General features: G+C 41.6%; 1 protein-coding gene across 1 annotated transcript in view; it reads right to left on the bottom strand.

Annotated features, from left to right (window-relative positions):
• The window catches only part of LOC118407062 (sodium leak channel non-selective protein-like), a 45,603-nt gene that overhangs the window by 17,276 nt on the left and 12,082 nt on the right, over window positions 1–16,245 (bottom strand). Inside the window, exons 12-29 of the mRNA XM_035807480.1 lie at window positions 16,178–16,226; window positions 15,805–15,972; window positions 13,540–13,599; window positions 13,068–13,199; window positions 12,469–12,606; window positions 11,806–11,880; window positions 11,564–11,634; window positions 11,269–11,331; window positions 10,899–11,028; window positions 10,162–10,235; window positions 9,676–9,777; window positions 8,133–8,199; window positions 6,303–6,394; window positions 5,609–5,731; window positions 5,115–5,156; window positions 4,637–4,757; window positions 4,402–4,452; window positions 3,813–3,893 (exon numbers count right to left, since the gene is read on the bottom strand). Of these exons, the coding sequence (XP_035663373.1) occupies window positions 3,813–3,893; window positions 4,402–4,452; window positions 4,637–4,757; window positions 5,115–5,156; window positions 5,609–5,731; window positions 6,303–6,394; window positions 8,133–8,199; window positions 9,676–9,777; window positions 10,162–10,235; window positions 10,899–11,028; window positions 11,269–11,331; window positions 11,564–11,634; window positions 11,806–11,880; window positions 12,469–12,606; window positions 13,068–13,199; window positions 13,540–13,599; window positions 15,805–15,972; window positions 16,178–16,226 (1,639 nt within the window). The remainder of the gene's footprint in view (window positions 1–3,812; window positions 3,894–4,401; window positions 4,453–4,636; window positions 4,758–5,114; window positions 5,157–5,608; window positions 5,732–6,302; window positions 6,395–8,132; window positions 8,200–9,675; window positions 9,778–10,161; window positions 10,236–10,898; window positions 11,029–11,268; window positions 11,332–11,563; window positions 11,635–11,805; window positions 11,881–12,468; window positions 12,607–13,067; window positions 13,200–13,539; window positions 13,600–15,804; window positions 15,973–16,177; window positions 16,227–16,245) is intronic.

The following is a 16,245-nucleotide window of genomic DNA, read 5'->3' as shown; positions in this document are numbered from 1 at the left end:
TGTTGGGCACTCTGTCCCTCCAGGTGATGCCAAGAATGCGCCTTAGGCATCGTAGATGGAAGCTTTCCAGGCGGTTTTCTTGTCTGGCATATGTGGTCCAGGTCTCACTACCGTACAGAAGCGTGCTGAGAACGCATGAACGGTACACTTCGAGTTTTGTGTGAAGTGTCAGGTGGTTGTTGTTCCACACTCTCTTTCCAAGTTGAGTCATCACCCCCGCCGCCCTAGCTATCCGTCTGTCTATTTCCCTATCTAAGGACAGGTTGTTTGTGATTGTAGAGCCAAGATATGTAAAGTGCTCTGTTACTTCAAGCACTTCTGGGCCTATGGTGATGATGGGTGGCTGTGGGACATCCTGACCCATGACTTCCGTTTTCTTTATGCTGATGGTCAGCGCAAATTCCCTGCAGGCATGAGAGAACTGGTTGATCATCTGCTGTAGCTCATGCTCAGCATGTGCGACCAGTGCTGCATCGTCAGCAAACAACAGATCCCTGATCATGACTGAGCGAACCTTTGTCTTGGCTCTCAGTCGGGCCAGGTTGAATAACTTCCCATCACTGCGGGTGTGTAGATGGACACCTTGTGTGGAGTTACCGAACGCGAACTTCAGCAGGAGAGAGAAGAAAATCCCAAACAGGGTTGGGGCCAGGACACACCCTTGTTTCACACCAGACCGAATTGCAAAGGGTTCGGAGGTTTCCCCGTCAAAACTAACCACACCCTGCATGTTCTCATGGAAGGAGATGACGATGCTAAGCAGCTGTGGGGGGCAACCAATCTTGTGCAAGAGTTGAAACAGGCCTTTCCTGCTGACGAGGTCAAAAGCCTTTGTCAAGTCTATAAAGGCTATATATAACGGCCGCTGCTGTTCCCGACACTTCTCCTGAAGCTGGCGTACGGAGAAAATCATGTCTGTTGTAGACCTCTCGTCACGGAAACCGCACTGGGATTCTGGATAGACCCGGTCGGCCAGAACCTGAAGTCTGGTGAGGACTACTTTGGCAAAGGCTTTTCCCACGATGCTTAGCAGAGATATGCCTCTGTAGCTGTTGCAATCGGTGCGGTCTCCCTTATTCTTATACAGAGTGATGATCTTTGAGTTACGCATTGGCTGGGGTACCTTGCCCTCTTTCCAGCAGAGACATAGCAGCTCATGTAGTGGTTTTAGCAGGGCAGGTTTTCCACACTTGATGATCTCGGCTGGGATATTGTCCTCACCCGGTGCCTTCCCACTTGACATGGAGTCAATGGCTTTACTAAGCTCTTCAATGGTGGGTTCAGCATCCAGCTCTACAAGGACAGGTAAGTCTTCAATGTTGTTTAGTACATCTTGAGAGACTTGGTTTTCTGTTGAGTAGATGTCCAAGTGATGTTCTACCCAACGTGCCATTTGTTTGTCTTTGTCAGCAATGATCTCTCCTGACTTTGCTTTGAGGGGTGCACTCTTTTTAATTGGTTTGCCCGTGGCTTGTTTGATGCCCTCGTACATCCTCCTGATGTCTCCAGTTGCTGAAGCAAGCTGGATGCGCTCTGACAACAGGAGCCAGTAGTTGTTTGCACAGCGGCGTGAGACCCGCTGGGCTTTGTGTCGGGCGGCTTTCAGTGCCTGCAAGTTCTGACTACTAGGGTTTTGCTTGTAGCTAACCAGAGCTTCGCGTTTCTTGTCCATGATGGGTTCCAGCACTGAGATGTTTGCTTCAAACCAATCAGTGTTCTTATGCTCCTTCTTCCCATAGGTCTGGACAGCTGCACTATGGATGGTTTAACTCAGTGTGTCCCACCTGTGCTCTGCGTCCTGCAGTTGGGTGTTGCACAATGTTTCTTCAAGGCGTTTTAGGAACTTCTGGTTTTTGTCTAGTAGCATGGTCTTGCTGACATCAATTCTTGGCTGGCCTTTGTTTTTGTATGATACAGCTTCTTGGGTCTTAACTTTATCCTTGAGGCAACAAGAGAATGGTCGGTATCACAGTCTGCACTGTGGTACGCTCTTGTGTTGCACACACTGTTAAGAGAAGTTCGATGTGTGATAACTAGGTCCAACTGGTGCCAGTGTTGCGACCTGGGGTGTCGCCAGGACGCTTTATGGATAGCTTTGTTCTGAAAGAAGGTGTTTGTTACGCAGAGGTTGTGGTAGCAGCATAGCTCAAGGAGTCTTTGCCCATTCTCATTCATTTTACCAATCCCATGATGGCCCAGCGCGGTCTGCCAGGACTCATGGTCAGAGCCTACCCGAGCGTTAAAGTCTCCCAGAATGAAGATATGCTCTGATGCTGGGGTTTTCCTAATGGCACTATCAAGTTGCTCGTAGAACTGGTCTTTGACTTCAGAGGTAGCCTGCAACGTTGGCGCATAAACACATAGAAGGTCTGTAAATGGCTGTGTGATGCGTCTAGTGTGTAGGCGTAGCGGTAGTGTGCTTGCCACTTCTCGCTTTCAGCCCTCACCGCTGGCTAGCGGAGCTGCTCGCAGCACTGCGAAAAGAGAGCCGAGTGCGTAAGTCTCTCCTGCCAGTACATAGCCTCTCCACAGCAAGTCCCCATGCAGTGCCTCCTCGTGGCTACAGACGGAAACTGGGCACCGTAAGGCCCCAGGCTAAACTGCAGGGAGCTCGGAGGAGGTCTGGCCCCCAGACGCACGGCATGCATGGCCCACCGGCGTGTGGACACGCCCTGATGCCTGCGAACCAGACCCCCAGCTATGGGCAAATAGCGCGGGTAGACGGAGCTCGTCAGCCTTGGATGGCAGTTCGTCTAGGGGAAGGAAAACCCTGATTCAAAAACCTCCGCTGCCTTGCGGCTATACCCAGTCCTGGGAAAGGCTACGGGAGTTAACCCAGACAGAAAACCCGGAGTGGAGTACGTGAGGCGGTTGGCTGTCAAACTCTGTCATCCTTCCGGCAACTCCTGCAGCCAAACCAACGCCAAGTGTCACGCTTCGCGTTCCCTTGGACCACGTCGGTGAGGTCGAGAGGGGGGTCCTGTTGTGTTTTTGGGCAGCGCAGGTCCTCCATAAATCTGCCCAGGCTTAGCACTCTGGAGAGGCCACTCCAGTCGCCCCCATCGCTGGGGGTGAGAAACAAACCGGGAGACAGCAGTTTACGGGTTATAAGTCCCTGCTAAATTGACGTAAAGCGGGACGCCACGGGTTGCCTTTGACAGTGGGAAGGATCTTCGTAATCCTATTGGTCAGTCACCGCCCGCTTTAAGCCGGGCAGCCCCCGGCCAGTTAGGTACTGACCCGTCACGATCTGCCTGCTCCATCGGGTGCTTGGAGCTTAGAGTCTTACTCGACAAGTGGATCGTATGCCGCGCACCAGACAAACAAGAAAGAAATGAAAAGAGAAGACAAAAGACCCCAGCCCTTCGTATCGGTAGCTGGAATGTTCGCACTATGCGCACTGGCCTGTCCGACGACCTAACGGATATAGAGGACATCCGCAAGACTGCAGCGATTGATCGTGAGCTCTACAGATTAAACATAGATATAGCTGCCTTGCAAGAAACACGACTTCCTGAGAGTGGCTCCCTTAAGGAGGACTCCTACACCTTCTTCTGGAAAGGAAAAGGAATGGAAGACACTAGAGAACATGGAGTCGGCTTTGCCGTCAGAAACACCTTGCTGAACAAGATAGAGCCACCCACAGGGGGCACAGAAAGGATCATTACCCTACGTCTCTCTACGCACGAGGGTCCTGTCCACCTTCTATGTGTTTATGCGCCAACGTTGCAGGCTACCTCTGAAGTCAAAGACCAGTTCTACGAGCAACTTGATAGTGCCATCCACCATAACAAGCAGTAAAACATAAGTACCAGGTAGATGAAAATATCCAGGACTCCTCCAAAGTCTCTGATCAGAGCTTTTGGTGTGAAGAACATCCCATCAGCCAGGATCTGGGTAGAGAAAAGAATTTTGGGTAGTCTGAGAGTTTAATCTTCTCCATTCTACCTAACCCCATGGCAATTCAAATCTAGTACCTTAAAAGATAGGCTGTTAATGTTTGGGACAGTCACAAATTTCATGATATGAAAGGCTGGAAGCAGTTGCACATGTGTTGACATTGTGAACAGGGCCTGTCCTTGGTGCTGAACAGACTATTTATGTCCATTCAAGTTTCCATGAGATTCTAAGAGACAGAGAAATCATCACCTATCTCTTAGCATAACTTAGAGACAGGCGATGGCAGAAAGGAGTATAGGGCCTGTCCTTTTACATTCAAAATTCTAGGAGTTTTTATATGAGAGAAAAAAATCTAGGAGGTATAAACAATTCCTTTTTCATTGTCAATCCTGCATACATGTAGCTTCCAAATGTTTTTACCATGTTTGAAACTATGAGAAATTTGTCCTATATCTAGTATGAAGAAAATATAACTAGGTAAGTATAACTAACTATATGCACCTTCAGCAGCAGTTCCACACTCATGCTGACCACAAATGTGTACTCAGCAATCTGGAAAGAGAAAAACAAAACCATAATTAAGATGTGCAAGACCACTGTCACATTGTTAAATCTCTAATAAGCTTTTGCCTCAAATGATACATGCAACTACCAAAAAAGTGCACTTTTCACTGCTTCCGTAATGCCATTAAGGAAAAGATGCGAAGGGAACATGAGGGGAAGCTGGTCATCTCACCTGTAAGGATGGTGTGTTGGAGATGCGATGTTTCGGAGTCTCAAACATCATTGACACACAGGACAAGATCGTGATGATGATCATTACCCAGTCTATGTAGGGCACAATACCCAGCAGTTTACTGGAAAATAACATACACATCTTAGCATTGTTACTGTGAAAGCTATTGCTTTTAACTTCCTATTCATCATACTACATGTATTAGGTACTTTCTTTCCCTCCATCCCTCTCTGTACTCCATTGCTTTATGTAGGGCACAACACCAAGCAGTTTACTGGAAAATAACACACACATTTAAGCACACATTTAAGCACATTTAAGTTACTGTGTAAACTGTTGGTATTATCTTACATGTGCCCAATAGTATTCCAAGCGATGTCATTTGTTAGCGCTCTGTACTCAATCACAAATCCTTACAACACAGTAAAAATTCTTATATGACTAACTTATTACCACATCAGTAACAGTTGGTACTCACTGTATTCTGTTGGTCAACAGTCCACCCTTGGTTGAGACAGTCCTAGAAATAGAAATAGAGTCCCTCAAAAGTCTTCAAATTATAAGTTTTGCAATGTTTGAGAAAAAAAAATAACCCCTGACTAACTATGTTTGCTATGAACAGGACCTGTCCTTGGTGCTGAAAAGAACAGTATTTGTGCAATGGATGAATTTCAAAATGCTTTCTTTCTCTATGTAACCAACATCAGGTTGGTAGATCAATTGAAATTTTTTTTACGCACACAACCTGCTAAACAAATATTTCAACAGTCTTGCTGTCATAATCATTCTACACGAATGAAGACAGTAAACAGAGGGTCATAAAGTTTGTATAAATATCTAGCAGAGAAACAAGTTTTGTAACGTTTAAGTTACACAAGCATGTTCAACTTTCTTTCTCATGTTTCTACACGGGTACCTAACCTTTGTGAACATTGTTTATATCTAGCTGTGGAGATGTTAATAAGAACTTACTTGGAATATCGTGCATACACAATGGCTTTGCAGATGAGTCTTAACTTGGAGTTTTCCGAAAAGAAGAACAGAGGTGTGTCAAAGTAGGGATGGTTCTCCCTCAGTTCCTCTTCTTGGACTTTCCTGTGAGGGAAGATTGTTTTTATACAAAGCAGTCTTCATGAACAGCACCACAAACTCTAGGGGTACATAGATTTGAGATGAGTTATGATAATTTAAGTTTTTTTTAGATTGGCATGAGAGAGCAACAAAATTGCATAGTGAGAGAACAACATATTTTGGCACAAATTTAGATATGGCCAGAACTAACCAAGAAGACTACTCAGATGACCAATAAAATCTAGTCTATGTGGACAGGTGGTCACTTAAGACAGGATTCTTAATACTTGTGTCAATGGGGGAGCTTTGCCTACAGGGCCACCAAAAAGTTGTAACATTGTCCAGGTGGCCCTTATATCTTGTGCCATTTGTACAGGTTTGACTGTATATCATGGGCCAGGTGGTCACTTGCACAGGGTTGACTGTATTCTTCTTTAATTTTGTTTAGGGTATCAACCTCCATCATATTGAAGATTCTGCTGCCTGGATTTCTCAAACACATAACTACAAAGTTTAACATATCCAATTGTACCACAGCTGTATTAGACAACAGTACACAAAGCCATTCATTAATTCAACCACATTTCCACTGTACCTCTTGAGCTCAGCCTGTTGTCTCTTCTGATGTAACAGTTTGATATTCATCTCCTTGGCATCTCTGCGGTACCCAAGGGTTGGAGGGTTATCCTGTAAACAACATCAGTCACACATAACGCTAGTTAACCTTTATTCGCGTTGTAACCTATATCTGTTGTACATAAAAACAGGGTATTTAGGGATATCAAGCCGATGGACGGTGGTTTCAAGTTACATTTGTTTTCAAAATTGCACTTTGAAATCACTGTCCTTCAACCTATATCCCTGAATTTAAATACAACAGATATAAAAATATAAGTTACCCCATTGATAAAGGTAAACTTTGGCATTACATTCATTGTCAACCTGTTTCATATATTTCATAAAAACCTACTCGTATAGAGGATAACACACCCATGCATCAAACAACATGTTGAGAGAAAGAAAATACTTCATGAATTACTATGAGTTAGTTGTGAATAGATGCTGTCCTTGGTGCTGAACTTACTATTTCTGCCCATTCAAGTTACTATGAGTTTTGAATTGTAAGTAGAATATAGAAATAATCTAGAAACAATTACTGAAAACATATGAACTGGGCCTGTCCTTGGTACTGAAAACAGAATTCTTTCCTGTCAAAGTTTCAAACAAGCCTCAACTTCCAATAATTTACAGGAACATATATGCAAAAGAGAAGCAGTGCTTTAACAATGTAAAATACACTATGCTGCCATATTTTCTATTATGTTAGATAAGTATACTGATGTAGATAGTTTGTAGTTGTTAGTAATACATGTTATTTGCCATACATTGTACCTGTCACAATCGTTGTGCAATAAACTTGACTCTACTTGACTTGTATTACAAAAAGGGTAACATCCATTGGCATAATACCGGTCGGTTTACTGCAATTTCTCAAGCAATGCTAATTTGGCAAATGATCAACGCATCATTTTCTCCAGTTACATGTTGCTGTTACAGCTTACCTTTGCCACTTCTTCTGTGTAAATTATTTTGTCTCTCTGGTCCTGCTAAAAACATATTTGTAATTGGAACACACTGCGGAATTGCACGGAGAACGGGCGCGTGGTTGGAAGGGGGTGCACTATACCGGTCGAACGAAACACGGCACAATTAACTGCCGCTATGTACCTTTATACATCCTCTGTTGTTCCTTTCTTTCCTGTTAGTAGTTGCACAAAACAAAAATCTGCATGAGCATACAAAAAGTCATGAGAAAATGGGCGTATACTGACAAGAATTTTCATTTAATTTTGATCCGTCACAACCGCTATGACGTAAAACTTTACTGCTGGCCGTAGCATTAAAAATGGCGGGAAAATGGCGGCGTACGTTCAATTTGACCCATTCAGCCGTAGATCTGGGCGATAATGCAACGGTTCCTCATACTTTTACACGAGTTGTAGGTCACCAAAAGAAATTCAAGATTGTTGTTGAATCATGCTCGTCTTGTGCCGTGAGCACATGTGATTATTATCTACAAATCTGGCGATGAACGTGACAGTGTGTTTGTCCCACGACGAGCTCGCCTGCCCCGAAAATGACCTGAAAACTTTTGGCCTTGTTGTCTTCGAATGCATTGTTATCGATGCTTTGTAAATGATGTATTGGACACCTAGATGTCTGAAGTGTGCATACCTCAGAAATAACTATTGTTGCATGTTTAGATCTCTTTAAGTTCCACTATTTTTAATCGACCGGTATAAGGCTTATGACCGGTATTATGCCAATGCATGTTAGGTGGAATGCAGCAGACTTTATTCCACACGGACTAATAATTTAGCACAATTACTAAACCTTAAGGTGCTAATAACATGTTGTTGCTTACCTGGCTAGTGTCCTTCATTCTTTCTAGTGCCTTCTTGTTGTCCTTGTTGGTATTGTGGCGCAAAGACCTACCAAACAAAAGATCATTACAAAGTCTTGTGTTTCCATCCAACAGAAAATTTTGACCTAGACTATAAGTAAGCAGATAGATTTAACAGTACATATTTAGAATAAGAAACAAAACTACTGTCAGATAACATATCAGCCCACAATACTAAGAGACTAGTGAGGAGAGAAATAGACCAAGAATCCTGTGAAAGTGGTGGTATAACACTAGTTCACCTTTATCCGCGGAGTAACATATATCTGTTCCTTTCAGATATTGGTACTTAGGGGTATGAAATTGACGGACGATAGTTTTGAACTATAATACAGTGGAAGCCGCTTAATTGCGCACCCAATTTGCCAACGAATTTCGTGCAATTATCCGGCGTGTGCGATAATGCGGAGTTGGTCATTTGGACCGCACCACCACGGGCGGAGGGGCCGAGAGGTGGTATGGAAGGTAGCATAATAAAAATTTGACATTCATAACGTACATATAGTTAGTCCCGAGAAGGCTGTCATGACCCTCTGCAAAGAAAATAGAGAAAGGACAACGAACATGCTTTGAGTTTGCATTCCTTCAGTTCTCCATGTGATCTACTCCATTACATCACACGCACAAGAGAGGTCCTCTCAGAAGTTACAACGCACAGTTTATTTACGTGTTACAGTAGTGCTGTACCTGTTGTGCTCCGAACGTAGGTCATATACTTGTCTTCATGAAACATCAAACTGCAATACACTTGAAATCGAAACTTAAAGTAAGCTATTGTATACCTTATGTAGCTTCCTAATCACGAAACTAAAGCAATGCACCGCCGAAGGCGAGTGTTATGTCTGTCTGTAGGACCGGCGTCGCTGTGTGGTTTCCGACTGTCTGTCAAGAACTTGTAACGCATATGACGATTTTTAGCCCGCATTTTCTGTCAATTTGTAGATGATGTTTGGCACATTTTTGTGCAATTATCCGGCGTTTGTGATTTTTTGTCGTGCAGATAAGCGAAGTCACTAACAATGGAGTGAATGGAAGATGGTTTGGGATTTGGGGATTCCGTGCAATTAGTCGAAGTGTGCGTTTATCCGAGGTGCAATTAACTGGCTTCCACTGTATGTTGAACATATTACTACTTGAACCCATCGTCGGTCCAGTTGATATCACTTAATACTGTGTTGGTAAACACAACGAATATAGGCTACCCTGCGGATAAAGGTGAACTAGCGTTACATGTAGGTTTTTTGTTTGCAGCTCCTCTGTATGATGTTTTGAGTATTTTGTTAATGAAAGGTTCACCTTTATCCGCTTATATCCGAGTTTTTTTAAACAGGATATTTAAGAATTTCAAGTCGATGGCCGGTGGTTTCAAACTGAAATATTTTTAGAATACTGCAGCTTGAAACCACCGTCCATCAACTTGATTCCCCTAGATATCATGTTTTTAAAAAGCAATGGATATAGGTTACTCCATGGATAAAGGTGAACTACATGTAACATTACTTACTTTCTGTCAGCCCTTATTTGGTGCTGTATTCCCAGGAGACTAGGACTAGTGGAGGCCAGTGGCATAGTCAAGCCTGACGACTGCTTTATCTCGTTACACTCCCTGTAGAAGAAAATGAACATTAAGTTAAAAATGCATAAAACTTTTTATAGTAGAATGCTCAACATCATTCCAACACAAAATTAATGTTGTCACCTTCTTCAGTATCAACACTGACATCATGACCAATCAGCAATTGGTCAAATTTTTTTTTTATAACACCCACCCACTTTTGGTTTTATCTATTATGATTATATTGATCATATCTTTGAAGAGGTGGTCAAATTATAAAACTATGTTGGCTACAAAATATTCAAATATTATGCATTTTACAGCTTGGTTTCAGTAATATTTCAAGAAGCAGAAAGAATGAATACTTATGAGTCCTTGGAAATCGTAAAGCTCTAAACTGCCTCACTGAAACAATTTTTTTTCAATTGACATTACCTGATTTCTTCTGTGACCCTGTCCTTCTTCTCTATCATGTTGACAGTCTTGGGCTGGACAGGGCTGGACAGCAACTGGAAAATCAAAGATTATTCGGATGTCATAATTATTACAGTTACACACACAATTCAATATCAATATCTACTAATATTCACAACATACATAGATTAGAAGTAGTTATTAGACAATAGAACAATTCTTATTGTTGAATACTTCATTATCTCAGTGGGGGAGGGTTGTTTTCTATGCATTTTTTTGTTTTCTTGAATGTGTATCCATTGTAGTTTGAAAGCAGTAAAGTGGCTGTTTTCCCTGTGCTATTAGTATTTATATCAATGTTAAGGACACTAACAGGTCCCAGAATAGGTTATCTCATTTCCTGTCTTCAACTCCCTGCTATTAAAATGAATCTGTTGAATTATGAGAACCAGTGGAAAATGCATAAGACAGAATCAGTGAGATATCCAAAATAGATAGAGAGAAATTCACAAAAAAATAAAAAAATATTTCAACCAGGTATCAAAACTTCATTGATATAGTTAGACATCCAGGTAACAAGATCCATCAAAAAGCAGTTACTCAAGCAAGTGGATATGGTTTTGGAAACGGTAAGACATTTGAGACAGCCATCCGGTATCTTTCACAGTGTCAGTGGCTATCTGAAAAATCTGACCATTTCCAAAACCAGTTGCTTCAGAAACTGCTTTTTGGACTTCAACTTCTTTGGTTTTCTTTACCTTTCCATGTCCTAGCTTATCCTTCTTGGCCTGAGACAGTAGGCCCTTGGTGTCCTGAGCTGTGGATCTTTTCCTCAGCATCATTCTCACAGTAACTGTCCACTCAAGAAACTGTTTCATGAAACTCTCCCTGGAAGGAAAAAAAATCACATTTCTGTTGCTAGTTTGTCTATACTTGGTTCAATTGTTAGTTTGTTTGCACTGAAGGCTATTCTATTTCACAAGAAAGGTACCAGTAAGAGCAAAACAAGCTGGCTGTAAATTACATTAAAAGGGGTGTCAAAAATAATTCTTACAGTCTTCATGAATATTCTGTAAGACTGACTGGAGACATGGAATGTTGTATTTGTGACCAGAGTAAATTACTTGCCTGATTTTTGGCAGAGGGAAGTCAGCAGGCAGCCTGGATGGTTTGATCATGTGAGGCTTGTTCCTGAAAGTCAGATCCAAGGACTGTCTCCAGCATGTTCCCAATTAAGACTAAGATAATATGTACTTTCCAACAAGAATGCTCTTGCAATATTTGAGATTATATTTAATATTTGACTAAGTCTTCTTAAACTTCTTTGTCTGAAATAAGCAAATTAATGACAGTGTCAACAAGTCCTTATGTAAAATGTTGGCAGTTCATTGAACCACAAGATAGAGCGTGACTGTTTACTTACGGGAACTTCTCGAATACTCGAAGCCGTAGAGGAAGTTTCTGCTTTGTTGCAACTTCTTCTCTCGCCTTCAGCTGCAAAATAATATTCCCTCAACTATCAATTCAGTTTTTTTTCACCAAATATACAAATAACACGTTCCACTTAAAGCTGTTACATTAAACTGAAGGGAAGGTCAGTGAGAATATGGTGTCCTGTGATTGGTCAACTCCTAACCAATCAATGAGCTGAAATGTCAACCTCACCTGTTTGAGTTTCTTGAGGTCTTCATCCAACTCCAGGTTGTCCAGAATAACTGCTACAAACAAACTCACCACAATCTGTAATATAGCAAAGAAAAGAAACATTAAAGATAACTATATTATATATATCAAAAGGAGTAATTTTTTTATATCTTTGACATGGCTATTGACTATAGAATATAACGCTAGTTCACCTTTATCCGTTGAGTTACCTATATCCGTTGTTTTTAAAAACAGGGTATTTGGGGATATCACGTCGACGGACGTTAGTTTCAAATTGCACTATTTTCAGGATATTGCAGTTTAAAACTATTGCCTGTCGACTTGATGTGCCTACAACGTACCCTGCATTTAAAAGCAACGGATATAGGTTACCCAATGAATAAAGGTGAATTAGTGTTACCGTAATAATATAGTCAATAGAAGAACCACTCTGGGACCAAAGGGGAAATTTATCTAGGGACCACCAAAAGTTGGTCATATAGCAAGATTGTCTTTCAGTATAAATTATATGCGATTATTTCCAAAGGTTTGACTAAACACGTGTACCTTAAAGATTGTGATTCTATATCATCAGAATCCATTTTTAAGCAAACCATGGCAGAACATATGCAAATATAGTATGAATGAACGAATGAAAAGTGAACGAATAAATTTACATCTTACCACTGCAGTGAACATGTGGTACAGAATGAAGTAGACTGCAACCAGTGGGGCGTATGTCTCCCCCACGGCCCACATGGTATGGTCCATGACCTCCACCCAACCCTCCTGTGTTAGAATCTGGAACATGGACATCAGGGCCTGCAAGGGGGAACATTTGAGCATATGTATGAACATTTGTTGTCCAGTCTCACACAACCACAAGATTTCTGAAGAGAACACTGACATTTCTGCTTGACTTACATTATGTAATGAAGGACAAACCTTTGTTCATATGTTAAACTGTTTATACAGATTGGTGTAGAATAACCAGCCAGACAGATAGCCAGACAGACAGTGAGTGAGACAGGTAGCCAGCCAACCAGACAGACAGACAGTCAGACATTCAGCCAGCCAGACAGACAGATAGACACTCAGACAGACAGACAGACAAAGCCACACAGACAGACAGACAGACAAAGCCACACAGACAAGACAGTCAGTCAGACAGGCATCCATCTAGAAAGACAGCCATCAAGACAGACAGAAAGCAAGTTACACAGACTGAAAGACACACACACACACAGACAGACAGACAGACAGGTAAGCTATTTTTTACTCACAGCAGGGAATGTAGTGAAGGCCTTGAGTGATGGTATGAAACAGAAGAGTTGCAGACTGACGGCAGAGGCCACCACTAGCAGACTCATGGTGAACAGCACCAGACTACCCAGCTTCTTCCCTGGACCAAATATCTACAGGAAAAAAACACAACACTCGGAGGTGATATTGCATCAGAAGCACATGTACAGGTATGGATGATTTTGTGTTGGCAATGGTTTATGAAAATCATTGCATTTCTAAGAATGACCGAGTCATTGTGAAAAAATGGCTGCCAGAACAGTTTTAGTTGAAACCCAAAACTGGCAAAAATACCTAAAACAAATGATGAACAATTGTTCCACAGCTGTATAACATACATGTAATAGCCCAGTGCATCACAGTGTTATGACTTAAGTGTCTATCTGCATAATTATACTCTGTACTAATATTGAAGGTGATAAATACAAAACGAGAAAGCATATTGAAGCATACCTTATAGCAGAAGTCTTCCAAACTAGGCGAGGCCTTGATCAGTCTTACCACACGGAGTACCTGTGGAATCCAGAATAAAAATCACCCACAAATCACCCGTAAATTGCCTACTACTAGAGCCTGTACTACCATAGAGCCTGTACTACCATAGAGCCTGTACTACTAGAGCCTGTACTACTATAGCCTGTACTACTATAGAGCCTGTACTACTAGAGCCTGCACTATAGAGCCTGTATTTCTAGAGCCTGTAATACTAACGGGGGCCGCCCTAAGACGGTCCCCGTCATAAGACGGTACGGATTTTTTGCTGATCTTATTATCCATAAGTACACCGTGTTTGTTGCCACTGACTATGCTGATTAAAAAGGTAAATAAACCAAGTTCATGCACACAGCTTTAATTTGCATTCCAAGTATACTTCAACATATTTACTTCATGTTTTTTTGTAAAACAGAATTCTAACAGTAATGTTGACAGTGCTGAATCACTGCGATCACCGGCCTCTGCGTATTGGCGGCTCGTGTTGCTAACTATACGAATTCTTCCAAGCAGTCACACATCTGCCATGATACACATAAATAAAGCTCCATAAACACTATGAATATGGGTCTTCAAATGTTTGTTGAGTAGAAAAGCAACCAAAAGGAAGCGACATAAACATTGCCACCATTGTACTCCCAAGGGAGTGTGGCCGTGAATGTGGCAGACTAGAGAACGCTCCAAAGATTTATTTGACTGGTAACAAATGATTCGTGCTGTCTATGAAAATACGACTTGATAGAGAGATGTAGATGACATCAAACGTCTATCTGAATTTTGGCTCAGAATTCTGGTATTTGAAGACTAACCTTGTCTGTCCTTGATACTGAACAGCCATTTTTGATCACACAATTTTTATGATGTTTGCACAATAACATTATAAAAAATTGCTACAGATTAGCTATGAATTGGACCTTTCCTTGGTGCTGAATACACTATCTTTCATATACACAAGTTTCTGTTAATTTTGCATTGGAAACAGAAAAATCATGCAAAAATTAATACAGATTAGCTATGAAAAGGGCCTGTCCTTGGTGCTGAACACACTACCTATGTATAAACAAGACCCAACCCTAACCTGGAAGTGAGTTGTGAGCAGTTTTGACTTTTGTATTTGACATAAAAAAATCATTCCAAAACTGCTACAGATTAACTGTTAACAGGGCCTGTCCTTGGTGCTGAACACAATGTCTCTGGAAAAACACGACTCGATCCTGACCTGAAAGTAAGTGAGTTGTGAGCAGTTATGACTTTTGCATTTGACACAAAAAATTATTCTTAACTTACTACACAGTAGCTATGGAAAGGGATTGTCCTTGGTGCTGAACATACTATCTATACACAAATATGACTGTAACCTGACCTGAAAGTATGTGAGTTGAGAGCAGTAGAACACAGACAGGATGTGTAGTGTCTGTCCTTGGTCCTGAATACACTATCCTTTGTCTATACAACTTTCTATGCTCAAATATGGCTAAAACTTGACCTGGAAGTAAGTGAGTTGAGAACAGTAGAACACAGGTAGTATGTGTAGTGTATGTCCTTGGTGCTGAATACATTATCCTTTGTCTATACAACTTTCTATGCTCAAATATGGCTGTAACCTGACCTGGAAGTAAGTGAGCTGAGAGCAGTAGAACACAGACAGGATGTGTAGTGTCTGTCCTTGGTGCTGAATACATTATCCTTTGTATATACAAAACTTTTTATGCTCAAATATGGCTGTAACCTGACCTGAAAGTAAGTGAGTTGAGAGCAGTAGAACACAGACAGGATGTGTAGTGTCTGTCCTTGGTGCTGAATACATTATCCTTTGTCTATACAACTTTCTATGCTCAAATATGGCTAAAACTTGACCTGGAAGTAAGTGAGTTGAGAACAGTAGAACACAGGTAGTATGTGTAGTGTATGTCCTTGGTGCTGAATACATTATCCTTTGTCTATACAACTTTCTATGCTCAAATATGGCTAAAACCTGACCTGAAAGTAAGTGAGTTGAGAGCAGTAGAACACAGACAGGATGTGTAGTGTCTGTCCTTGGTGCTGAATACATTATCCTTTGTCTATACAACTTTCTATGCACAAACATGACTTGATCCTGACCTGAAAGTAAGTGAGTTGAGAGTAGTAGAACACAGGCAGGATGTGTAGTGTCTGTCCTTGGTGCTGAATACATTATCCTTTGTCTATACAACTTTCTATGCTCAAATATGGCTAAAACCTGACCTGGAAGTAAGTGAGTTGAGAGCAGTAGAACACAGGTAGGATGTGCAGGGTTGTCCCTACTGCCAGGATCAGCTCAAACTTGTGCAGCGATCGTTTCCAGTAACCATGGAGACCGAGGCACCACACCTTAAACACCACCTCCAGGTCAAACAGCACTGTAAACCCCACCTGGAAAAAATGGCGGAATAATTTTTTCAATTGCACTATCACGGCAAGAACTCTTCATTACAGTTCTTAAACAATCTGCAGCACATACAATTTAACCAAGCATACAGACAAGTAAACTTTATTTGACACAAAATGAAGATATACATATATGATACATAATAGATTGCATTCTTTTAATTTGAAAGATGCAACGAATTAACCATACCTCAATAGCATAGATCAGCTTGCGGTATCTCTCATAGTCTCCTGTGCCGCTGGTAGCTCAAACTGTAT

The sequence above is a fragment of the Branchiostoma floridae genome, chromosome 19 (assembly GCF_000003815.2).
Source record: "Branchiostoma floridae strain S238N-H82 chromosome 19, Bfl_VNyyK, whole genome shotgun sequence".
In the NCBI taxonomy this organism is placed as follows: domain Eukaryota; kingdom Metazoa; phylum Chordata; class Leptocardii; order Amphioxiformes; family Branchiostomatidae; genus Branchiostoma; species Branchiostoma floridae.
The sequence above is the reverse complement of the archived record's forward strand: the minus strand, read 5'-3'. Positions and strand labels throughout refer to the sequence as shown.